Raw genomic sequence first — 26,938 nt, 5'->3', positions numbered from 1 at the left:
ATCTATCTATCTATCTATCTATCTATCTATCTATCTATCTATCTATCTATCATCTATCTATCTATCTATCTATCTATCTATCTATCATCTATCTATCTATCTATCTATCTATCTATCATCTATCTATCTTATCTATCTATCTATTTTTCTATCTATTTCTCTATCTATCTAGCTAGTTAGTTATCATCTATTCCATCCATCCATCCATCTATCCATCCATCCATCCATCCATCCATCCCATCTATCTCACCTTTGTCTCTCTCTCCATCTATCTATCTATCTAGCTAGCTATTTCTCTACCTATTATCTATCTATCCATCCGTTCATCAATGCTTTCTTCCATCTATCCATTCATCCATCCATTCATTCATCCATCTATCATTAGGTATCATCTAAGTATCTATTTATCTATACACACACACAACACACACAAACACACACAAACATACAACACACACACACACACATCTATACATTCAAGTAGTCCAGATAGGCTCACTGTGTTTTAGCCTATAATTGAAATTATTTTGTTCCCATTTAAAGTTGTGCAAAGTGTACCAGCAACGTCATCCCTAAGATAACTGTCATGATGTCCTCTCCCACCCTTTTGCTAACTTTGTCCAAGTCCTCCCTGCCGTTCCCATACCTATAGATGGTTCCCATCCCATAGATGCCCATACCTATCAGTGCTGTTGAATAACCTTGATCCTTCAGAAGCTTAGCAAAGGTAATCTCATTGGTGGGAAGTCCTCCCGAAGAGGCTGTGAAGAGGAAAACTCCAGTGCGGGACCAAGATGCCATTCCTGAACCAGGAAAAAAATCAACCCTTAGGAACCAGGAGATACCTGGAGGTGGGAGGCTGTCCCAAAGGAGACCACAGCCCCTGCGATGCAGATAGGAGGTTACCTGATCGGACAGGGTACCGGCCAGTCATGAAGGCTGCCCTGCTTGGTGTGCACAGGGGTGATGCTGCCAGGTGCTGAGTGAGTTTCACTCCCCCACTGGCCAACCGGTCGATATTGGGAGTCCTGGAACAAAAGAATCATAGCATTTGTGATCATTTTCACTTAATGTTCATGTGTTTATTTTTGAGACAGGATCTCACTCTGTCACCCAGGCTGGAGTACAGTTGCGCGATCTCGGCTCACTGCAACCTCTACCTTTCGTGTTCAAGCAATTCTCTCATCTCAGCCTTGTGAGTAGCTGGGACTACAGGCACGCACCACCACGCCTGGCTAATTTTTGTATTTTTTTGGTAAAGGCAGGGTTTCACCATGTTGGCCAGGCTGGTCTCAAACTCCTGACCCCAAGTGATCTGCCCACCTCGGCCTCCCAAAGTGCTGGGATTATAGGCGTGAGCCACTGTGGCCAGCTCTGTGATACTTTTCAAAATTAAACTGTCTGTGGCTCTTTATAGTGGGAAACTTCTCAATGAGCAAGGGCGAGTCTGGGGTTATGTGGGAGAGAGAGGCAGGGGAGGTGGTGAAGAAGTGATACAGAATCAAGACTCAAGCTGCAACAAAACCATGGAGATGTGTGAATGATGCAGGCAGGGCATCCCCAGAAGGTCCATTCATGCTACAGAGGGCTCTGAGCTCCTGGTCTCACTAACCCTGAATTAGAAGAGAGAAACCAAGTCTTCAAAATAGGATACTGCAGGGAGGGAAAGATGGGGTGAATGAGGATGAGGCTTCACTCTTCTCCCATCCACATCTCCCAAGTTACCTCTGTGTCACCAAAAGAGAAATCTCCATGGTCAATCTGACTCCCCTCTCTTCCCAACCACAGCCAAAGGGAATTCCACAACCAGCTTTAATGAGCCCCTGCCTAATTTCCACATGCCCTCAGGGACAGGGAATAATCAGACTCCATGTGCCTCAACCAGTGAGCATCAACAAATGGGATAATATGCTCCAGGGAAAAGGCACAAATACTACAGTGAAGAAACTAGATGCTGTGACTCCCAAATACCCTTTGTTGGCTTATATTTTTATGCTTAATAAAGTCTTATTTATGAGTTCACTTGTAGAGTGATACTTTTTGCAAGATAAGCCATCCTGATGCCTTTCTCTATGAATGAATTGGCTGATCATTTTGGGAAGTCATTTAGCAATTAATATCTTTTAGTTTTTGGACCATACCAAGCTAAATCCCACAAGATATATCCCATGTCCTCCACCAGGAATCCAGGTCCCTTCTTCCCTGCCTGGCTTATCATCTGCCATCTTTCAGTTCCAGGTACAGATGGAATTCTCATGGGCCTTCAGCACCCTTCCTTGTTTATGCAAGGGAATTGACCTATATTTGGAATAGTAGTCCATACTCCACCAGACCAGCAGCGTCCTCACTGTAAAGCAATGGCATGGCTAATTGTGCTCCCCTTCAAGATGGCTGCCTGTAAGGTGGGAGTATACATCTTGTTCATTGGTTCCATGGCTTCCCTAGACCAATGCCCTTACAGAGTAGTACTGCAATGATGCATAGTTTGAAGGGGGAAATAATTTCATTGCATCTGTAATGTCAAACTAGTGATCATTTATTAATTTAGTGAATGTGTTTAATTACAAATATTTCTATTTTGCTTTTTTCTTAAAGGGTAAGATGCTTAGAAGACAGAGACTGTTTTTGCATTTGAATTAAATCTCCTAGTATCTATATTGGCCTACAAAAAAAAAGTGACTATTTGGGGTGTGATATTACAAAATATAAAAATGAGAAACGTAATTCAGAAATAATGTGACTCTAATATAGAGACCAAGGCAGATTTAGGGTAGATATTGCCATGGATTCTTCCATGGGGCCTTATAGACATTTTTTCTTCTTTTGATAATTGGTAAAGATTTAACCTTAAAGACTTGATTTTAACTTTTTAATTAAGACATCTTGGTAAGAACAGTTATCTATTATCTTAATACATCTTAGGAATGTATAATATTAAAGAAATAGATAAAATGAAAAAGCTGAACAAAATCATGATGCTGATAAGAAAAACTAAATTAATAAGATCTATATCACAAATGTATAAAGTGATCTGTAAACATAAAAGTAGGCAAAAAGTGGGGCAGAAAACATACAAAGATAATTACAATTTTAAGAGGACACTTAAAGTGCTCTCTTAAAATTGCAGATCTTATCCTTGCATATGCTTTTTAAAAATTTAAGCAATGTCATAGGTCAATATACTCTTAAAAAAATAAAGAGCAACATTTGATGCAAAGTTTCAGATTGAAAGTGAGACACATTTGGCTATGTGTTGTGGGAAAGATTTTCCTTAATATAATAATCTATTTAATTTTTGTTTGGTCTGATATGTAATGATGAAATATACTTTCCAAGATTTCTCTTGTTAAAAAGAAGATGAAGAGTAAGAGAATGGCATGAAAAAAAATCAGTGTCCCATGGCACTTGGCAATGGGTCCATTCCTGGCTTCAGGTATTGTATTTAGTATTCACATATCCTACAAGAAAGTTCTGGTCCAGTGCAGTGGCTCATGCCTGTAATCCCAGCACTTTGGGAGGCTGAGGCGGGTGGATCACGAAGTCGGGAGTTTGAGACCAGCCTGGCCAACATAGTGAAACCCCACCTCTTCTAAAAATACAAAAAATTAGCCAGGCATGGTGGCATACACCTATAGTCCCACCTACTCGAGAGGCTGAGGCAGGAGAATGGCTTCAACCTAGGAGGCAGAGGTTGCAGTGATTGCCAAGATCGTGCCACTGCACTGCAGCCTGGGTGACAGTGTGAGACTCCTTCTCAAAAAAAAAAAAAAAAAAAAAAAAAAGGGAAAAAAGAAAAAAGAAAGTTCTGGTAGAAGCAAATAATCTCTTTTCTCATCCTCTCCTTTAATTTAGTTTGTATTGATCTTTCATGTGATGAAGCTCTCCACAGAACTATTTTTATGTCATCGTTTCCACATTATTAGGAAGAGAAAGTGAAATTCTAATGTCAATATTTTACTCCACAAGGCTTACTTTTCTTTTTAAACAAAGGGGTCTTTAAAATAGGCCTTATGTTAGGTTGACTTTATGCAAAGGGCTCAGAAACAAAACACCCACTTCTGGGAGGATGTTCAGACCCAAGGGTTGAAGGCCTCAAGTCTCATTTGATTGCATTGTTACCACTGTTTTGATAATTATTGGCAAGTTATGAGGTCCTGAAACATGACATCTCTCCTCATGATTGTCAGTTATGGTCTTAATGTTTGTGTCTCCCCCAAATTCAGATGTTGAAATGCTCACCCTCAATGAGATTTTGTTAGGAGGTGGGGTCTTTGGGAGGTGATGAGGTCATGAGGATGAAGCCCTGTAAATGGGATTTATGACCTTATAAAAGGGACCCAGAGAGCTCCCTCCCCCCTTCCACCATGTGAAGACACAGTGAGAAGGTTCTGTCTATGAACCAGGAAGCAGGTCCCCACCAGACACTGAATCTGCTATGCCATAATCTTGGGCTTCCAGCCTCCAGAACTATGAGCAATACATTTCTATTGTTTAGAAGCCACCCAGCCTATGGCATTTTGTCATGGCAGCCTTTACAGACTAAGACAGTCTGTACAGCTGATGACAAGGTAGGACCTGGGCTAGAAGAACGAGAGTTGGGCATGAGTGAGAGTGAGAGTAAGGCACTGATGAGCCAGGACAGAGTAGTACAGACTCATAACCAACCAGAATAAAGCCAGATGCCAAAAAGAGAAGACGAAATAGGTGAACAAAAGGGATGGAAATGTGAATGTGTGGAAAGCAGCATCATAGCCATCAGTAAAGAAGAAGTGTGATGCGCACCTTCTTAGTGATCTCCCTGAGCTCATCCAGCTCCCTGTTCATAGTCAAACAGATAAACTCACAACTGCCTTCATGACACCTACATCTCAGTGTATCTACGTAAAGCCAGGCATGGTTTGGAGGGTTTTGAACGTTTCTACATGTTCTGTGCTCTGTAGATCAACATTAACAATGCCAGGGACTGTTGCCTATGAATACAGCCATGTGTTTACTGAGGAGCTGCATTACCAACCTGAGAGTTTTGTTCCCATAGCACCCAGGATCTCCAATGCCGAGGTCGTCAGCCATCACCAGGATGATGTTTGGCCTTGATGCTGTGTGGCTCGCGGCTTCCCAGAGAAAGAACAGTAGGAGGAAAGGGATCTTCATCTTTCTGTAAAGGACAAGGACACAAAAAGGAACTGAAGGATGCCGGCTTGAGACAAGGTTTTGCTCTGTTGCCCAGGCTGGGGTGAGGTGGTACGATCTTAGCTCACTGCAACCTTGACGTCTTGGGTTCACGCAATCCTCCTGCCTCAGCTTCCCAAGTACTTGGGACTATAGGCATGTGTCACCATACTCAGCTAATTTTTGTGGTTTTTGTAGAGATAAGGTCTTGCTATGTTGCCCGGGCTGGTCTCGAACTTCTGGGCTCAAAGAATCCTCCTGCCTCACCCTTGTAAAGTGCTAAGATTACAGGCCTGAACCACTGTGCCTTTCTAAGGCACTGTAACTTTCTAAGGAAACAGAAACCTCTCAAAACTCAGTGTATGGGGTCAACAGCCTGGGGCAGCTCTTTGTGCTGGAAAATGTACAGAGGGAAGAGAATTCATCCATCATCCATGTCTGCCATCCCAACACTCTCACCTCACTGCATTTCATTCCTTGTGAGAATAACAGGTGAAGGAATCTTTGGGGAGGATGGCGGCTTGAACACACACACAATGTCTTGCTTGTATGCAGGTCTGTGTACGTGTTCCAGCAGCCTGCTTCCTTTGAGTTAGACCCCCTCTTGTCGAGAAGGATGTGGGCTTTCTACTTCATTTTGCTGTTTGCCTCTCTTCTCACTCTTGCGGTTATGCTGCCCCACCCTGCAACAGGTTCTCCATTTAGAACCAGAGCTTATGTTGGCAACAAATACGAGGAGGTTGCTCAACAGGTTTCCCAGCCAGAGAGAGGCCTGGCTTGGTTCCCTGGAAGGGAAGGTGGCAGGTAGGTGTGCAGTGTGGTAGCCTGAGGTCTTACTTACTCAGTATCAATGTCCTTCTAGTCTTCGCATGGGCAGTAGTAGGCAACACCTCTCCCAGCTCCTGGTTCACAGCCTTGAGCCAGGTTCTCACTCTCAAATACTTCCAGAACCAAGTCTCTGCGGCTCTGACCCTACCATCAGGAGACAGAACTCACTACTTTCTCTTTCTGTTTCTCATCTGCCTGGGGAGAAATTTTTATCCTTTATTTTCTCACCGGCCCGGGAAGAAATTTTATGACCTTTATTCTAGGTGGGGGGTCAGGGGTAGGTGTTAATCATATCAGTTCTCTGATTCTTAGTTTTCTTAACTGTAAAGTGAAAGAAATTGAACAATTTTTTTGTTCTATTAAGTAATTTTATTTTTATTTAAAAAAATTTGAGACAGGGTTCTGGCTCTGTTGTCCAGGTTGGAGTGCAATGGTGTGATTATAACTTACTGCGGCTTCCAACTCCTGGGCTCAAGCGATTCTCCCATCTCAGCCTCCTGAGCAGCTAGAACTAGACAGGTGTACACTGCCATGCCTGGGTAATTTTTTTTTATTTTTATTTTCTAGAGGCAAGGGTCTTACTATGTTACCCAAGTTGGTCTCGAACTTTTGGGTTCAAGTGATCCTCCCACATCAGTCTCCTGAGTAGCTGGGATGATGGTGAGGACCACCTGGCTGGCAATTTCTTTCTTTCCAATGTTTACTGAGGAGATAGGGTCTCACTATGTTGCCCAGGCTGGTCTCAAACTACTGGGCTCAAGTGATCCTCCTGCCTTGGCCTCTCAAAGCACTGGAATTATAGGCATGAGCCACCATACACTGCCTAATTTTATTTACTTTTAATTTTTAAAAATGTGTATAGATTTAGGGGGTACAGTGCAGATGTCTTACATGCATCTGGTGTAGTGGTGGAGTCTGGGCTTTTAGTGTACCTATCTGTTCTCTCCTGACACTGTACCCTCATTGCCGTGTATCTGGGAGCACTGACAGTCCAGTATGTGAACTGGCGTGTGAGCTTGAGCTCACTCTGCATCTGCTTTTGCCCTCACACCAGCCTTGGTGCAGGCAGACAGCTCCCCCAGAGTCACTGAGTACACTGGGCATTAAGGCCAGTGCACACGGTGTGGCAGAATCTCTTCCCTGGCTTTCCAGCAACACCTGTCAGAGTGAGCCATTTCCTCGCTCAGGAATGCGCTCCTCTTTGAACACACTCCCTGAGGTTACTATTGTGTCCCTCTTTCTTCCGAGTCTCTATTTGCTGGTTCTTCCCCATTCATGGACCTCAGAATCAGGATCACACCCCACATAATTACAGAGGCTGGATGGGAGATGGGAAATGGCCTGAGTTTAGCCATCGATATGGGGAGGGGGCTTTGCTGGCCGAGAGCTTGTACCCCTCCTAAAGGATGTCACCCTTGTAGCAGCTTCCAATTTTTAAAGAGAAGACAGATACACAGATTTGCATGTGCAGTTATATGATCATCAATTTAATAATTTAAACAAACGTGTAGGCTAACTGGGTGCAAAACACTCAAAGAAACAATCAAACAATGACTAAACTTATTTCCTGGCCTGGCGCCACTTCTGAGTGTCCATTGTTAAGTCTGCACTTTAAATGTTGTGAGCCTCAAGACACTTTCTGCTTTCCTGATCTCCTCCCTACCTTTATGAAATACACATGTTGTCTTGGTGAGATTAAATACCAAATGAACGCTTAGAAACACCTAGGTTTTATGTCCAGAGAGACTGTATGCCCAAATACTGAATTAAGGTCTCCATACAGACATGTATCTGGTATCTTGAATTTAACATGTTCAAACAGAGATCATGAATATGTAAAAAGCACCCTGCTATTATTACGTGAAACCATTTTTGCCATTGAGTCTAAAGGCCCCCAATTCGGTTTAATCTGCTTAAATGCTAAATACAGATAAAGCTGATGCAAAGTAACTTCTTACCGAATTCCTCAAATAAGACTGCATGAAATAATCCAGTTATACAATGCCATCATGCCAAAGACCTTGTCCATCTTAATGCTTAAGCTAATATTTATGTTTGGAAAGAAATGAGAAATTGCCTGTTTCTTTTCTTTCCTTCTTTTTTTTTTTTTTTTTTTTTTTTTTTTAAAGCATGGTTTAAGACTATGGGCTTTACACAACCAAAAGCTGGCATGAACTTAGAGGCTGGCTTGAGAGCAAATCACAACATTCAGATAATATAACTTGGGTTTGAAAAGGTCTTGCAAATCATGCATCCCAATTCTCTTATTTTCAGATGGGGAAACAAAGACTCAGAGAGATTGGCTGGTAATGGTGGCTCACACCAATAATCCCAGTGCTTTGGGAGGCCAAGGAGGGAAGATTGGTGGAGGTCAGGAGTTTGAGACCAGCCTGGGAAATATGTAAGTTCCTATCTCTACAAAAAAATTTAAAATTTTTCTGGGCGTGGTGGTGCATGTCTGTAGTTCTGGCTACTTGAGAGGCTGAGGCAGGAGAATTGCTGGAGCCCAGGAGTTCGAGACTGCAATGAGCTCTGATGGCGCCATTGTACTCCAGCCTGGTTGACAGAGTGAGACTCCTTCTAATTAAGTAATCAATTAAATAAAGAATACAGACTTGCTACAACCAAAACCTGGCATGAATGTAAAGCCTGGCTTGAGATCATATAACAACATCCATATAATATTCAGGTAATATAATATCAGTTAGAAAAGACCATGCAAATCATGTATCCCAATTGTCTTACTTTCAGGAGAGAAAACAAAGACCCAGAGAGAGTCAATGAATTGCCCTAGTCATACTCATAGCAAGCTGTGGTTTCTAGACCAGCACCCAGGACTCCTTATGGCTCTTCTCTCTCAGATTGTCCCTGGAACCCAGTATTTCTAGGGTTTTTCAGTATTCCACATGGTGGAGACTTCAGTGCTTTTCTAATTACTCGAGCAGTTCCCTTGGCTACTGAATAATGCCTGGCATTTCCCAGGGCTCTGTAGTGATGCCTCCTGCTCCTGCTGATAGAAACAGGTCCTGTCTAAAGGACCTCATAACCACTGCCCACCCAGTCTGAGTCCCACCACTGGTGGCTGATGATAAGGATACTGAGCTCTGTCTCATGGGCTCTGGGATTTAACACTGCTACAGCCCCTACTGCTGCCAGCTGGTTAGCTCCTGCACTGGTCACTCCTGAAGCTGCCAGCTATATGCTGCTGATGCCCTAAGCTCCTAATATTCCATGTAGATTTCAGTAAAAGCACACTTCACTTTTTTCCCCCTTCGATTAACCTACTACTGCTTGGAACCTGAGAATTAGGTAGACTTCCCTGCTGAGTGATTGATGGACATGGGTCTGAATGTCAACCCATTTCTCTAATGCAGGCTCCCTGGCTGTGGCCCACATTGCTTCTCGGCCTGAACTTGGAATGAATTCCTTCCCAACAGGCTTCTCTATGTCAGTAAAACAGACTTTTGTGGGGTTTCCACCTTGGGTCTGAAGACATGTCTGTATCCTGGATAGAATACACCTTAGGCATAGGTTGGGCTGACAACTATACATGCATGCTATATGCCAATTATGTCTATAAAAATAAGCTTTGTTCCTATTAAAAATGGGTGGTAATTTTTTTTTTAAATAAGTACTCCATCCCAGAGGAATTGGGAATGATTATTTAATAGATACAGAGTTTCAGTTTTGCAAGATGAAAATGATTCTAGAGATGGATAGTGGTGATGGCTGCAAAACAGTGTGAACATACTTAATTCCACCTAAAAATGGTTAAGATGGAAAATTTTATGTTGTGTGTATTTTGTCACAATTATAAATAGAAATAAATCTTAAAAAAACAAGTTAAGAAAAATTCTTATAATGTTAAATTTGAAATGGAAATATTAAAATGAACTTATTAGTTAAAATAATGCAATCCTTTCTCTGACCCACTGGTATTCAGTGAGGCCATGTATCTTGCATTGGCCTTACAGAGACCACAGTATACTTGTTCTGCCTTGATTTGGAGCTCAACCATGTTGATTTGTCTTAGCCAATGGGATGCTATCAGATATGAGAGAAACAGAAACGTCATGCTTGCATGTTTAGTTTGGTCCTGTTGTCCTTTTGCCATCACCACAAGAAGCTCTTTCTCTAGTATGTGCTACCTCCCTTTCAGCCTGAGCCCCAGAATAAATGCATTTGTAGCAGACGCAGCCCAACAGGCAGGCTGGTGCTTGTTTGTTTCAGCCAACAAACAAACCAGTGAGAATATACACTGTTGTGTTAATCTATTGAGCTTGGGAGAGAATTGGTACATGACATTATTGTGGCAACAATTCACTGAGACACTATATTATCTGAATTGACAGTTTGCAAAAACAGACAAAGGGTATGCACTGCAAATGTTGATAGAATACGCATAATTAGGGTTCGGAGAAAATCAACAACATTTTGAAGTAGAATTTTTTGGGTTTGTTTTCATGTGTGTTCACCTTGCCTTCCCATTAAGTATTTATAATCCCTCAATTTTCTTTAGCAGTTCTCCCCCATGGCCCTGTAAGTGAATAAATATTCACTAAATCACTTAATTGAGCCTTAGTAAAGGAGTACACACAAATGCAAATTACCCAGGATAATGGCTTCCATTACAGGTCATGAATGGTATTAAATCAGGATTTCTCAACCTCTGCACTATTGACATTTGGGGATGGATGATTTGTTAGTGTAGGGTCCTGTCCCGTGCATTGGAGGATATTCAGCACATCTCTAGCCTCTACCCACTATACGCCAGTAGCATGTATAACTCCCCTCAGTTATGAGATCCAAAGATGTCTCCAGACTCTACCAGCCATTGCTGGGAGAAGGGGAGACAAAAATTTCCCCTGCTTGAATACTACTCTATTGCAGCAAAAGAGGAAGCTGGTGTGAGAGAGTAGACATTCAGTAATGAGAGAGAACTCAGTGTCAACTATGTTTTCCTCTTAGCTCCAAGGGAAGTATTTTTTCTTACAACATCCTATACAGTTGTTCCATGCAATCATCAACACTATGTTCTTACAGCTGCACTCTTAGAATGTGAAGTATTTTGAGCAGCATGATATTTTTTAAAGAAGACAGAGTAAATGTGGGAAGCTATGTGACTGGCAGTCCGGAGGTACTTCCTTCACACATGACACTACTAATCATAGTCAATCACCCCTCTCTCCCTCCTGATCCACTCAATTCTTCTTATCTACATTGAGTTGGTAGTTTTGTTATTCAGTTAGATTACTAAACTTTGCGAAGTGATTGAGTGATTGACTATCTTACTCTTATTTATTCAAATAAATAGGGCAAAAGAGTTTTTTGTTTGTTTTAAGTCTCTTCACTTTTATCTCCTTGGGAGACTTAAGTCCATGGGACTAATTCTAGAATTCAAGGATGTGTTTGATGGTCACATTCACTTTCTATGAGAGAGGAAAATGTTTACATGAAAACACACACACACACACACACACACACGCTATATTTAGATTATTCAGCTCAGCTCTGTCATTAACTATTACCATAGAATTATTTTATGTGACACACTTATGTTTTATTTATAATTTATGACATTCATTTGACATGAATTCTATACAAAGTCTCAGATGAAATGATTTAGTCCCTGGCATAGGCCTTGCATCTTTTCTCTTTTAAAATAGGCCAGAAATAAAACTACCCCTTATCTCATCATAAAATTATTATTTTGCAGCTAAAGATCTGTAATGGCTTCACACTGGCCTAAGACACAGACTGAGAGTGTAACTAATGGATCATCTCCTTCCTGGGTGAGAATGATCATCCCTTGAACATCATTAACATAAAATCCCATGCAGTACCCTGCTACCTTCCTTGCAGACTGTGAACACTGTGCTGGACTAGGACCCACAGCTAACTTGAAAGCCTCTCCCAAATCTTAACTCCTTAAACACAAACTTGGTAACAAAGAGTGAACAATGGCTTATCTTGTGAACAGGTTTTCTAAGGCTAGGCTCAAGATGATGTGTGCTCTAACAAATGTTCTTTTGTTCTTTCCCTTTCTTGGAGCAGCCGTTTTGAGACAATTCTTCATTGTGTTCAACATCTGTTAACTCTTTGGCTGGCAAATCCAGGCTCCAGCCCCACATCCGTGACAGAGAAATTGCAAATATGAGCAAATATATCTGTACAAGTGCTGCACGCTTCTGTTTCAACAGCTAGGTGAATGTAATAAGAGGTGAACTCTCCTACCTTCAACACTGCGATCCTAACAATGGACCTCAGATTGGAGTGAGGTGAGGAAAGGCTGAAGAATAAGAGAAGGGCAGAGATAATTTGGAGAGGCCAATCTTTAGCCCCCATCCCCAGCTTGCATATGACTTATCTGGGGCCACCGTCTCAGATTCCTTGCATGGGAGGAAGTTCCCCTTTTCTTATCACTGTGCATTTCTTTCTCAGCACTGATGATACAAGCAAGTGCAGTTTTAGTTATTTTGTGTTTAAGCTTCCCTGCTGCACTGGAAGCATTCTGCAGCCAGGAAGAAGTCTAAGTGCCTCCTGGCTATATACCTACCATCCTCTCTCATGCTTGGCACACATTAAATAGTCACTATTTGTGGACTAGGCAAATGAATAAATAATGACAGAGAAGGGTTGTAAATCTGAGATCAGATTATTGTTTCCCTTCCTAATTAGATTGTAGACACCATGTGAGCAGGGGCTGGTTAAGCAAGTATCAAAGAAAGCCACATTAAATCAAAAATGTATGTTTATTCTGTTTAATTAAAAGGCCCTCATGCCAGTTCAACCAGAGAGGAAATTAAGCAGGGCCATGCACTATTTTTTAAATGGTTGGAAGGTTTTATGGGGCACAGAGAAGATTCAAAAATTAGCACCTGTCTTTAAATATGAAGAGTGAGACACACTAGAGGTTTTTAAGATAACTGAAAACACCATTAATAACGCCCACGAAAAGCTCAGGGTTGGAGCATCGGGGTCCCTAAGTAGATTTAATGGCTTACAAATCCATAACTAATACCAGGAATTTGCAAAAGAATGAGTTTAATAACCTCCTATCCCCATAAGAGTGCAACATATAGCATTCATATCAGAGAAGGCTAGAGCCAGGAGGTTGTGTTCTGTGTCTCTGCTTCATTACTAGGTTCATGTTTCACTTCATAAAGGAAATAAATACATAGCTTTTCTTATTTTAAAATAACAGCTTTTCAAGTGCTTAGTATGTACCAAGCACTGTAAACTTCTTTACCTACTTCTTAACCAATTTCTCCTGTGTGAAAAAAAAACATGGGAACACGTTTTTATCATGAGTTGATATTTGACTTAGGGACCTCAGATTTTGTTAATAGTGTTTCTCAGCCTCAACACTATTGACATGTGGACTGGATGAGTCTTTATTGGTGGGGAGGGGGCTGTTCTGTGCATTGTAGGATGTTTAGCACCATCCCTGGCCTCTACCCACTAAACCCCAACAGGATGCTGTCCCCAACTTCTCTGTTCTCCTCCAGTTGTGAAATAAAAAATGTCCTCCAGATATTGCCAAATGTCCTCTGGGGAACACAGCTGCCTCCAGCTGAAACCACTGAGTTAGTGCTAGCATGTTACCCACCCTATCATCTGTAGAATTTTCACCTCCTGGACATAACAGAATTGCAATTCATTCCCTCTGCTCCTGTATGTAGGCAGATCAGCATCTACCAAAGGATTTGGAAGTGCCAAATCATTTGAGTAGATGCAAATTTCTCATCTGTACCCACAAGTGCATCTCCAATGTTAACAGACAATGTTTCTCAGGTATAATATACTTCCGCAAGCTATGGAAGCCCTTAAATTCCAACGCACATAGGCAACCATCTCCAAAAAGGCTCTTCAAGGAAAACATTAGGCTGCAAGCATTCCTTCTTCTCATACCTTCTAAGTTGCTTATTCTGTCACTTGTCCATGTGGCAAATCTTTTGCTACCTTACATTTTTATCAGGAGTTATACTCTGCACAACAGCATCGTGTTCCTTGCCTGTCTGAACCCCAGAGAATCCTTACTCCTACACATTGGTCTTTGGGAGCCATACCCTTCTTCTGTTTTTCTTAGACAGAGTCTCACTCTGTTGCCCAGGTTGGAGTGGAGTGGTGTGATCTCAACTCACTACAACCTCTGACGCCCGGGTTCAAGCGATTCTCCTACCTTAGCCTCCCGATTAGCTGGGATTACAGGTGCCTGACACTGCACCTGGCTAATCTTTTATTTATTTATTTATTTATTTTGTTAGTAGAGATGGGGTTTCGCCATGTTGGCCAGGCAGGTCTCGAACTCCTGAGCTCAAGTGATCCACCCGCCTCGGACTCCCAAAGTGCTGGGATCACAGGCGTGAGCCACCACTCCCAGCCTGGGAAACAAACTTCTCTCTCTCTCTCCCCTGACCGACTTCCAATAGTCCTCTCACCTCCCTCCCTTTTCGGGATCTCCCCCTTTCATAAAAAGCAAATGCAGATCACCATGATTCTTCCTGAAAGATAGCCAACCCAGGGAATGTGATAGTCTCTGTTTTTGTTGCAGCTACTCTCTCATTCCTAACTCTCCTTAGTTCTCTTTTTGGTGGCTTTTATTCTCTGCTTGTCAAGAAGCAGCAGAATGAGAGGAAAAATAAGAGTCAGAGCTCTGGCCTCATCTCAGGCCACCAGCTATGAGTCTTTAGGAGGCATGTTCTCCTTGTGAATCACTCTTCTGCACATCACCCTAAGATGTCACCTTGACCATGGGGGAGTCACTTGGGATACTAGCAATAAAAGGTTTCCAAAATGCAACCAGATGCAGTAGATTACACCTGTAATCCCAGCAGTTTGGGAGGCTAAGGCAGGAGAATTGTTTGAGCTCAGGAGTTCAAGACCAGCTTGAGGAACATAGCAAGACCCCATCTCTACAAAGAATTTAAAAATTAGCTGGGTGTGGTGGCACATGCCTGTAGTCCCAGCTAATCAGGAGGCTGAGACAGGAGGATGGCCTGAGCCCAGGAGTTTGAGGCTGCAGTGAGTTATGATTGTGACACTGCACTCTACTCTGGGTGGCAGAGCAAGACCCTGCCCTACCTGACTCCCAGAAATGTTTCCAAAATAATAAAGTGCTAGATAAATGTAACTTGTTAGGATCATTTTAGTCTAGCTACACCTTTCCAGTGGAAAGCAATTCACTGACAATTCAACCAAATCCATTTCAATTCCACAAATACAGGGCAAAACCTAGAAAGATGACATTATAGCAGTCCTATGGTGGTTCTATGATTGTATGAGACACACAGTCACCCTGCAAGACTCTAGCAGGTCAAATGAGGAAACCCACAACTACAAAACCCACTAAAGTGGGCAGTGGAGTCAGAAATGCAGTTTCTGCTATTGAGGTTTTCATTCTCTCTCCCCTGCTTGCCAGCAGTGAAACCACAAGCTATATATTTAGCTTGTTTTCTTTTCTGTAAGAGAAGAATAATAATACAAGTATTATTTTGACGATAAAACTACACACCTAGGACCTTTTTTATTTTTATTAATTAATTAATTTACTTATTTTGAGACAGGGTATCACTTTTTCACCCAGGCTGGAGTGCAGTGGCGTGATCATGGCTCACTGCAGCCTCAACCTCCCAGGCTCAAGTAATCCTCCCACCTCAGCCCTCCAAGTAGCTGGGATTACAAGGGCACACCACCATGACCAGCTAAGTTTTATTTTTATTTTTTTTTATAGAGACAGGGTCTCTCCTTCTGGGTTCTTAGTACTTATTGATTCAGCAAGGGAATCATAGTAAGAGGCCATAGTTGTTCATTATAGTTATTTAATCATATTAAGTTACTATTAACTTATAAAGTTCTTATTATTAAAAGTACAATTATTAATAATAAAATGTTATGTAGAGTATAATAAGTACAGTAGTAGAGTTTTGAACAAAAATGTGGTCGGCCAATTAAAAGTGGTCCCAGTGACTTCCTTTCTGGTATTCACATCTGATACAATCCCCACCTGTTGAGTATGTGCTGGACCTAGTGATTGACTTCCAATGAGTAGGATATGGAAAAAGTGATGAGATGTCACTTCTGTGATTGGGTTGTAAAAGATTATGACCTTTATCTTGCTGGCAAACTAGATATCGCTTGCTGGCTGTGGATGAAGTAAGTGGCCATTGTGGAGAGACCTATGTTATAAGAAAAAGAGAGAAGTGTCCAGCCAACAGGTGGCAAAAACATGAGGCTTTCAGGTGAACATCCTGCAAGGAACTAAGTCCTGCCTACAACTATCTGAATGAGCTTGGGAAGAGATCCTGCCACTTTTGAACCACAGATGAGACCACAGCCATGGCACCTGAAGTAGCCTGAAAGAGACCTACAAGTTGAGAAGGATCCAGCTAAGCTATGCCTGGATTTTTGACCTACAGAAACAACGGGATAATAAATGCAAGTTGCTTTGAGCTGCTAAGTTTTGGGGTAATTTGTTACACAGTGGTAGATAACTCCAATAGCTTTAGGTGAGGAGTTCAATGTTGTCAGTGAGGACAGGAAAAAAGCTCCCCAGGACAGCAGCTCTGAAATGTCATGTTGAATTTATTTTAAGAACATGTTTCATTAGTAATGAGTCTCAGAATTTATATAAGCAATTTAAGGACACATGTCTCAGCTCAGCAACCATGTAAAAATGAATTTTTGTTTTATAACTGAAAGTTGAAAGCACCTGAATTAGAAAAGGGCATTTAGGGTAGCCCAAAGGGAAGTAGCTAAAAAAGAGATTAAATAGAGCAAAATTCAGGCTCTGTATGAGCACTAACTAAAAGCTCACCAAAAAAACCAGTTATTTAGAGACCTCCTTTGGACTATTACACTTTGTGATTTTTGTACACAAAAATTGATTTTTTTAAATAAATGTTTTGTTGTATTTTTAGTATTATAAATGTACAAAAGAGAAAACACCAACCAGTCACTCAGAAAGCCACTCAGGTAATATGGGTGTGTTTCTCTCCGTGTTCTTTGTTTTCTATCATTATTGTATAAGTTGCTGATGTTGCAGGATTCCTACAAACTGTGTGCATTGATTGGTTGGTTATTTTTTCCATGCAAAACTCTGACTGTGAGGTGGAGGAGAGATCAGGATAAATCATCATGATCAGACATGGAGGGCATTTACCTTTTTTCTTTCTTTTATTTTAGGTTGGGGGCATTTATCTTTATTCAGAGGTGATGAAGCAGAGATTGAGGACACGAGGGGTGACAGGCATGGTTTTGTTATACTCCCGCAGACATTCTGGTTGCTCCCTGGCAGAAGGGTTGGGCATAAACTGGAGTGGATCCCACGACAATGGCCATAGCCCCTCAAGGAAGCTGGTCCAGACTAGCATAGGGGCAGGCAGGAGAGAACTGGAGAGAACTGAGCTGATTTTAGACACAATCAACACAAGCTGGTAATTGCCTAGATGTGAAGTGTCAGAAAGAGGCAACAGTCAATGATGACTTCAGCCTTGCCCCTTGGAAAGATACTGGTCCCATTAGCTGGGTAGGGAACAATTAAAAATATTGGAGGATTAAGATTATGAATTTGTTCCACACCAAGATGCCACCATAGAAGGGATGCATTATATATATATACATATATATATACACACATACACACATATATATACACACACACATACATATCTGTGTCTGTGTGTGTGTGTGCTCCTTGGAGAAGATTCATTTCCATTTTCTATGCTATGTGGTGAAAGGGTTAGTTCAGGTTCAGACCATTTTATTGAAATTGAACCCAATAGGATAAAAGCCCATTAATAATTTTTCATGCCTATATTAATCTCTGAATCCTAAAATGATTTTGGTTAGCTCAGTGTGACAGCATATCATTCATTATAACTCCAAAATGTGCCCCGGGGGTAGATATTATCAGGACTAGGATGAGAAATACCATCTAGCCCAATTAAGAATGTGTGAAAAACTTAAGTTTGTTAAGAGCCACTTAAGGCCAGTCAGGGTGGCTCATACCTGTAATCGCAGCAATTTGGGAGGTCAAGGCAGGTGGATCACTTGAGGTCAGGAGTTTGAGACCAGCCTAGTCAACATGGTGAGACCCCATCTCTACTGGAAGTACAAAAAATCTGCTGGGCGTGGTGGCGTGTGCCTATAGTCCCAGCTACTCGGGAGGCTGAGGCAGGAGAATTGCTTGAGGCTGGCAGGCAGAGGTTGCAGTGAGCTGAGATAGTGACACAGCACTCCAGCCTGGGCAACAGAGTGAGAGGGACTCGGTCTCAAAAACAGTGACACAGCACTCCAGTCTGGGCGACAGAGTGAGAGAGACTCGGTCACAAAAAACAAAAAGAGCCACTTAGAATCCCACTGCATATAAATTATTACCAGCAGAAGTAATTGGACTTTGCTTTTTCTTTCCTACAAGCCTGGCTTAGAACAAGGTATTGATAAAGAGGTTTCACAAAATTGAAACAGAGTCAGTTGACATAAAAGTATTTAAAAATTAAATAAAGGTGCTCCACTCCAAAATATGAAGAACATGGCACATTAACTTCTGAAAAACTGCATAATTTTCCCTTTAAAAATTATTTTTCGGAACAAACTTAATTTGGCAAAAGAGCACGAAATTTTTTTTTGTGTGTGGAGAAAGTAGCTATTCCTAGAACAGCATTATTAGGAAGGAGAGAGACAAAGGAACATTTTTATAACTAGAGATATAATTATATTAAATTTGTTCATTAAAAGAAAATTAACAATGTGCTTACATAACAGAAACTTTACCACAGCAAAGAAAATGTTCCTGATCTATTTGCTCGACAGGGAAGAAGCCTTATTAAAAACAGAGAAAAATTTGCACGATGAACAATATTTTTTAGAAGAAAAGCAGCTTTGTTCAATCCAAGGTATGTACAGTGATGAAATTTGATTCACAAAGTGCTGCTATCCAACAAAGGTCCTGTTTTAAATCGATAAAGAAAAATAGTCTGACATGAGGACAGCAAAAACCCATTCTGAAATTGTGTCTAAACAGACTTTTCTATAGATTTAAATACCTATTTAAATCACTTGTGATTTTTCTAAAATAAATGTTCACATTTTACTGATTTAGCGAATCTGTTTCTATCGTTTCAATACAATCAATTATAGCTAGCATAGTTAAATTCATTATAATATACACTGAGTATTAATAAAATACTAATTAAAAATTATGTTTCAAAAAGTAAGTCTTGCCTAACCTATTTGTTTACATTTGAAGTCTTTAGAAGGGTTTGGGGCACACTAAATGTTGCATGTGTGAAGATTCTATTGGCTCCTGCTGATTTTTTAATTTTTTAAATTAAAAAAAAATTTTTTTAGAGATAAGGTCTCACTCTGTCCACCCAGATGGGAGCACAGTGGTACGGTCACAGCTCACTGCAGCCTTGAACGCCCCGGCTCAAGCAATCCTCCTGCCTTAGCCTCCTGAGTAGCTGGGACAACGGGCATGCACCACCACACCTAGCTAATTTTTAAAAAACATTTTGTAGAGATGGGTTCTCGCTATGTAGTCCAGGTTTATCACAAACTCTTGGAGTCATGAAACCCTCCCACCTTGGCCTCCTGTGTAGCTGGGATTACAGGTGTCAGCCAGCACTCCTGGCTTTCTCCTTATTTTCCCCCTTCTCTGTTATTGCTCCAGTTGATGCATCATGAGATGGAGGGGAGGACACTGAGCAATGGATCCAGAGATGGTGGCTGCCATCCTGGTGCTGCTGTTAACTAGCTGTCAACACTGGACATGTCACCCATTCTTCGCAACTCTCTGTTTCTACAGCTGTACAATAAAAAGGCTCCTATCATGTCTAAAACCCTGTGATGTTTATGCCTCTATAATCTGATGCTTTTTCTCTGAATCTACCTGGAGCTAAGGAGATGGAATCAATGTAAATGTCCATCAATGATGATTGGATACAAACAATGTGCTATATATATATATATATCTCACACATTGTGTGTATACACACCCACCATGGAATATTACTCTGCCATAAAAAAGAATGGGCTCATGTCTTTTGCAGCAACATGGATGAAACTGGAGGACAGTCCATCCATGTTGCTGCAAAAGACACGTAAACAATGTACTTACATAACAGGAACTTTACCACAGCAAAGAAAATGTTCCCTAGTGAAATGATTCAGAAACAAAAGTAAAAAAGCTCATGTTCTCACTCACAAGTGAGAGGTATACAACGAGTACACACAGACAGAGTGGAATAATAGACATTGAAGACTATTGAAGATGGGAGTGTGGGAAGCAGTGAAGGAGAAAATACTACTTATTGGGTACAATGTATATTATTTGGATGATGGGGGCAATGGGTACACTAAAAGTCCAGACTTCACGACACAATATATTCATGTAACACAACAGCACTTGTACTCCTAAATCCATAAAAATAAAAAATAAGCAAATGCTAATCTCTTCCACAAACACCCTCACAGACACACTCAGTAATAATGCTTTACTGGCTATCTGGGCATTCCTTAGCTCAGTCAACTTGATGCATGAAATTAACCATCACAACATACAATGCAGTATTATTCTTACAGTATTATTCTTGCAATATTCTTAACCTTACAAAATGAAGAAATCTCGCAATATGCAATAACACAGATGAACTTAAAAACATGTTGAGGCCAGGCCTGGTGGCTCATACCTGTAATCCCAGCACTTTGGGAGGCCGAGGTGGGTGGACCACTTGAAGCCAGGAGTTCAAGACCAGCTTGGTCAACATGGTGAAACCCCGTCTCTACTAACAACAACAACAAAAAGTGTGTGTGTGTGTGTGTGTGCATGTTTGTATTTAAAAGGCCTTCATGTTTTGTTGTTTCATTTTTCTCTTCTAAGAACTTGTCTTTTTTTTGAGCAAAACTTTGGTTTTTTGGGGGGTTCTGCCCAGAGTTGAGAAATCTAGTTAAAATATAGATAGTCCTTATCTAAATAAAATTGGTCTCCTTATGCAATCATATAATACATTTGTGTAATTTTATGTTTGATTTGCTCAAAGAAAAATAAAAGGATCTCCCTCTAGCAACACCAGACCTTTTCTCTCTCTACCTTATGATGTAAATTTGTTGTTTGATTTTTACTTGAGTAGTTTCCTTTAACATGCAATTTTAAGGCTATTTAGCTGACAACCACCTAGGGCTGTAAAACAGGTTATCAAGAATCTGAAAGTCTAAGATAGAAAAAGAAAAAAAGGATGGTCTTTATGGATCTATAAAATGTACTTCTATTTGCATACCTAATGCGTCTATGTATTTATGCATTGTGTACACAATGTTTCACTACTAAAAATATATAAAAGAGCTCTAATTAATTGGCTTGAAGAAAAATAAAAGCACTTAAATACTTTATCAGGAAAAAAAGGACTACTCAAATGCTTTTTCAAGTTTATATAACTTAAGTAAAACCTTTACTAAATAAGCTAGCTTTAAAATTATTGGTAAGTAATATTAGAAATTTCTCAAGAATTGTCAGCATGCATTGTTTGCATTTACTAATTAAGCAATGTCATACTTATCCCTGTCAAATACTATAAGGTGCCAAATTTTGGCATAGGGGTTACAAAACTAAAAACCCAGCCCAAAACAGAATGACCTTTGCTTGTGTAATTTTTAATAAATAAGATATTGATATTAGTTTAATGAAAATAGCTACATCTTGAATTATTCAGTAAAATTACCATAACTTCTAATCTTGTGGCTTTAGGCAGTCTAGTCCACAGGCAGGAAGGAGGTGTGTTTTGGGAAAGGATTGTTACCATCTCTGTTTCAAAGCTAATCTATAAACTAAGTTCCTGCCAAAGTTAGTTTGACCTATGCCCAGGAATGAACAAGGACAGCTTGGAGGTTAAGAGCCAGATGGAGTCAGTTAGGTCAAATCCTTTTTCACTGTCTCAGTTATAATTTTGCAATGGTGGTTTCATAACTTTAAATCATAACTATCACAGTCTTCATAAATAATCTAGGTAAACAATTAAAATAAAATAATTAGGTAAATGTAATAGGATAAATACTTGGAAACAAATTGGCCATAATTTAGAATATAAAGTTATATAAAATTAAATAATAGATTTCATTATTTGGGTATTTTCCAATAAATATATATATATTATAGAAAAACATTCTTGCTGAAAAAAAGGTGAACATGTTTTGCCTAATTCAAAGCTTATCTAAAGGTTATATATAAAACAAGGTAAAAGGAACCAGAACATAAAAAGAGCTAGCACATTCGCATTCACAAATGTGTAATAACCAACACTGGATATCTCTGCTAGGACTTCAATTTCCTTTAATTTCCCTATACTTTTCAGAAGACTAATTTTTATTTGAGACAGGGTCTCACTGTTTCCCAAGCTAGAATGAAGTGGCATGATCACAGCTCACTGCAGCCTCAACCTGCTGGGCTCAAGCAATCCTCCCACCCAAGTAGCTGAGACCAATAGCACAAGTCACTGTGTCTCTCTGGCCAATATTTAAAAATTTTTTTGTAAAGATGGGATCTTGCCATATTGCCCAGGCTGGTCCTGAACTCCTGGGCTCATGATTCTCCCACTTTAGCCCCTCAAAGTGCTGGGATTACAGGCATGAGCCAATGGACCCGGCTAACTAAATATTTTTCAAACAGTTTTTCTGAAGGCTCAAGGTTTCAAACATAAGTGCATACCACAAAGCAACTGGAATTAATTGTAACAATGCTTGTTACCTTAGTGTAAGCTCCTCATCCCTGTTAGTTTAGTAAATGTATGAACTTGGGATACACTTGAGTGCTGTCATAGGCAGGATACTTCTGTTGCAATTTTGGTTTTAACCTCTCCAATGAGATGCAGAAGGTCCATTATGTGTAATATGTGTGTTCTCCCTGAGGCAAGATATAAATGGTATTCACCACAAAGCTACCATGTGGAAGGAGCCATTTCTCTCTTGCTCAGATCCAAGACCTCGACCCAACCTCCAAATCCAAATGCTTTGCTATGAACCACTCATCACAGCTTACCTAATATTTTCATTTATTTACAAGGTACCAAATTTGATGGAGAGGACTGTGTTCCATAGTGGTCCTAAACATTCTGGGGAATCTGAAAACATTCCTCTCTGGTATGTTAAGAGGCCACCATATTTGGAGAGTTCTTGGCACTGTAGAACAGTGCGATGGTTCATGATGGCGGGATTTGAAGAAGAGGTTGAGAAGGCTATGTTTAAATGACCTCTTCACTGATAATAGTGAATTATAGAAGGATTTTGTAAGAAAAAAAAAACACATCTAGAAACATGTATTGAAACTTTGATACTTAACACAGGAAGAGCCTAAGACTTTTTCTTTCTCCTGTGAAGGATCACATTCAAGAACAATAAAGTCCCCGTGAGGATGAGGATAGTCTTTACATCCTCCCTGTGCCTAAAGGATGCTGAAGTTTGAAGTCATTGGTTGGGTCACAGATTTCAGAGGAGGAGTGTTCTAAAGAAGCCAAAGTTCCCAGAGACTGCCTTAAGAAGGACAGTGAGCTAAGAGAGTTCAGAGCTGCCTCTGACTGGAGCGTCAGTTTTCCCTCCTTGGCCAACATCTACTCTCCCATATAGTCTCTGTCCCAGTCCTACAGCTCCACCACCCTTTTATTTGCTGTGTCCCTCTATTTCCTTTCCTGTTAAACCAAGAGAAGTCCCTTTCCTTGCATGTCGGCAACAGAGTCACTCAGTCTGGCCTTAGGAGTAAATGATGGTGGATGTCTGGGACATGCAGGAAAGGAGCTCTGGGCAGAATTCAGTCACCTGTGAGAGTTCTTTGAGGACCAGTACTGGAAACAATAATAAAGTGTTATTCTGCCCCCTGAGGGCATCTCTGTGCACAGAGTTTTTCCAGAGACCTCACAGGAAGCTTTGGTCACAATAGGTTTTGGATATTAGCATTTTCCAGGGTCCCCTAGATGAAACACCATAGAGCATTCCCATCTCATCTGACTTTCCAGCATTTGATAACCAGGGGTTATGTCACGGGGGAAATGAGGCAGGATGAAACCATGGGCAGCAGGTGGAAAAGGAGAGAAAATAAAATAAACACAAGTTTGAGGAGTAGAGAAAACAAGGGACTTGGGAATGGTGTGAAGTGCTTCCATACATTCAATACATATCAGCATCTGCGCTGTCAATATCAGAGGGCCTCTGGGATTTAACAACCAGATGACGCAACAAGACAAAGATAGCTCAAACCATCTTGGCTCAGCTGCTCCGTGGATGAGCATTTTCCAGGATCAGTGGATGGCCAGGCTGTTATTCTTACCTCCCACTGCAGCAAGCTAGTTAACCCTCTGTGTTAAAGGTATTTCATAGACATGGTAATCAGCCTGGGTATCTGTCATAGGAAGAGAAGGATGGGAAGCCCTAACCTGTACACTGAGCTCCTTCCCCTGAACAAGCTGTCTCATAATTGCTGCTCTTTTTCAGGGGTCATAAATTGGTACAGACAGTTGTGATGATCTATAAATAAAAAGATGTAGAGGAATTTTGTAAAAATTGCTTTGGTAATCAGATGACTAGCAGGTGACCTGCGTTGGTGAAAACGTAAACTAGTACAGCCACTATAAAAAACAGTATGGAGACTTCTCAAAAAACTAAAACTAGAACTGCCATATGATCCAGCAAGCCCACTACTGAGTATTTATCTAAAGGGAAATATATCAATGTGTCAAAGGAAGTCCTGCTATGTTAGTCCGTTTTCTTACTGCTATAAGAAATATCTTTGTGAGGCTGAGGCAGGCAGAACACTTGAGGTCAGGAGTTTAAGACCAGCCTGGCCAACATGATGAAACCCCATCTCTACTAAAAATACAAAAATTAGTCAGGTGTGCTGGCATGTGCCTGTAATCCCAGCTGCTTGGGAGCCTGAGGCAGGAGAATTGCTTGAACCCAGGAGATGGAGGTTGCAGTGAGCTGAGATCATGCCATTGCACTCCAGCCTGGGCAAAGAAGTGAGACTCCGTCTCAAAAAAAAAAAAAAAGGAAATATCTGAGACCGAGTACTTTATAAAGGAAAGAGGTTTAACGGGCTCACAGTTCCACATGGCTGAGGAGGTCTCAGGAAACTCACAATCATGGCGGAAGGTGATAGGGAAGGAGAGACCTTCTTTGCATGGCTATAGGAGAGAGAAGTGCAGAACGAAGTGGGGAGAAGCCCCTTATAAAATCATCAGATCTTGTGAGAACTCACTACGATGAGAACAGCATGGGGGGACCACCCCCATGATCCAATTACCTCCCATAAGGTCCATCTCCCAACATGTGGGGATTATAATTTGGATTACAATTCAAGATGAGATTTGCGGTGGGGACACAGCCAAACCATATCACCTGCACTCCCTTGTTTACTGCATCACTATTCATAATAGCAAAGCTATGGACCCAACCTAAGTGTCCATCACCAGATGAATGGATATAGGAAATGTGGTATATCTACATAATGGAATATTACTTGGCCATAAAAAAGCATGAAATCCTGTAATTTGCAGCAGCATGGATGGAACTAGAGGTCATTATGTTAAGTGAAATAAGCCAGGCACGGAAAGCCAAATACCACATGTTCCCAGTCATATGTGGAAACTAAAAAAGTTGATCTCACAGAGGTAGAGAGTAGAATGATAGATACCAGAGGCAAGGAAGGGTGTAGGGAGTGGGGGCAATGAAGAGATGGTTAATGGGTACAAAAATACAGTACGAAGGAATAAGTTCTAATGTTCCATAGCAGAGTAGGGTGACTATAGTTAAAAACAACATATTGTATATTTCAAAATAGCTAGAAGAGAGGATTTGAAATGTTCCCAGCACACAGAAATGATAAACACCCAAGGTGAGGGATACCCCAAATACCCTAACTTAATCATTACACATTCTATGCATGTAACAAAATTTCACATGTACCCCATAAATATGTACAAACATAATGTACCAAAAAATAATTAAAACATCATTTTCCTAGGTTCAAAGTCCAGCTTGAGGAGGATGCAATATAACATTTGCCCACAGTGATGTAATCATCACATCCTTGGTGAGTCTTCAGGGATCCAAGCCACAAGACCCCAGGGAAATATAAGTGGACCTGACATCTACAATCAGCCTGACATCTACAATCAGCCAAAAGGCACTTTAAGGAGAGCCCCCACATGTTTGGGTGTCCAGCTCACACCATAGTCCCTGATGGTGCCTAGCCCGCACTCTCCATGCTTCTACCCAATGGAACCAGCCTTCCCAATCCCAGGGTCTCCAGACCTGGGCTGTCTGCAGCAAAAGCAGATACATTTTTCTCATGCTCCTGTTCAAGGTAGGAAACTGCTCACCTGCTATATCTACCAAATTGGTGTCAGTAAAGGTGAAAATAAATTTTAATGGAAACCTTGCCAGCCTCTTCCCCTTGGCTAAAAGATATCAGTGGCAAACTAAGGTACCAGAATACCCAAATTGCAACAGAATAAAATGTATGTCACTCTGCCTTCTCCAAACCCCTGTTCCATTTCTCAAGGTGGTTAAAAAAAATAAAGGGGATAAAGTCCTATAAGTGTCTTTTGCTAACACTAATGCACTATATAAAGGTTTCACTAACCCTAATGCAGTGTATACATGCACCATCCCTCCCACCTCACTCATGCACTTGCAGGTGGTGCCTGGTTTTGGGGACCACTCCATTTCCCAGAGCTTCTGTTTCATTCTGCTTCTACCAAACTCCTGGCCCCTGGGCTCTGGGTCTTAATCTGTTACCCCAGATGTGGTCCTTAGGTTTTCCTAAGAATTTCCACTTACCTTCACTGTTGCTCTTGGCCTTAGGATCCCAATACCCTAACAGGACAACCAGAAAGCAAAAGCTGACAATTACCCTCTGTCTACTCAAGACACACGTGGCCAGTTGAAAACGTTTACA

General features: G+C 41.0%; 1 protein-coding gene across 2 annotated transcripts in view; it reads right to left on the bottom strand.

Moving 5' to 3' along the window:
• The window catches only part of STS (steroid sulfatase (microsomal), isozyme S), a 206,365-nt gene that overhangs the window by 95,187 nt on the left and 84,240 nt on the right, over nt 1-26,938 (bottom strand). For both annotated transcript variants that reach the window (XM_011957508.1, XM_011957509.1), the window contains 3 exons: nt 5,015-5,155; nt 907-1,028; nt 681-803 (listed from right to left, as the gene is read on the bottom strand). In XM_011957508.1, coding sequence (XP_011812898.1) covers nt 681-803; nt 907-1,028; nt 5,015-5,155 — 386 coding nt within the window. The remainder of the gene's footprint in view (nt 1-680; nt 804-906; nt 1,029-5,014; nt 5,156-26,938) is intronic.

Source organism: Colobus angolensis, unplaced genomic scaffold, assembly GCF_000951035.1.
Source record: "Colobus angolensis palliatus isolate OR3802 unplaced genomic scaffold, Cang.pa_1.0 Scaffold444, whole genome shotgun sequence".
NCBI lineage: Eukaryota > Metazoa > Chordata > Mammalia > Primates > Cercopithecidae > Colobus > Colobus angolensis.
The sequence above is the reverse complement of the archived record's forward strand: the minus strand, read 5'-3'. Positions and strand labels throughout refer to the sequence as shown.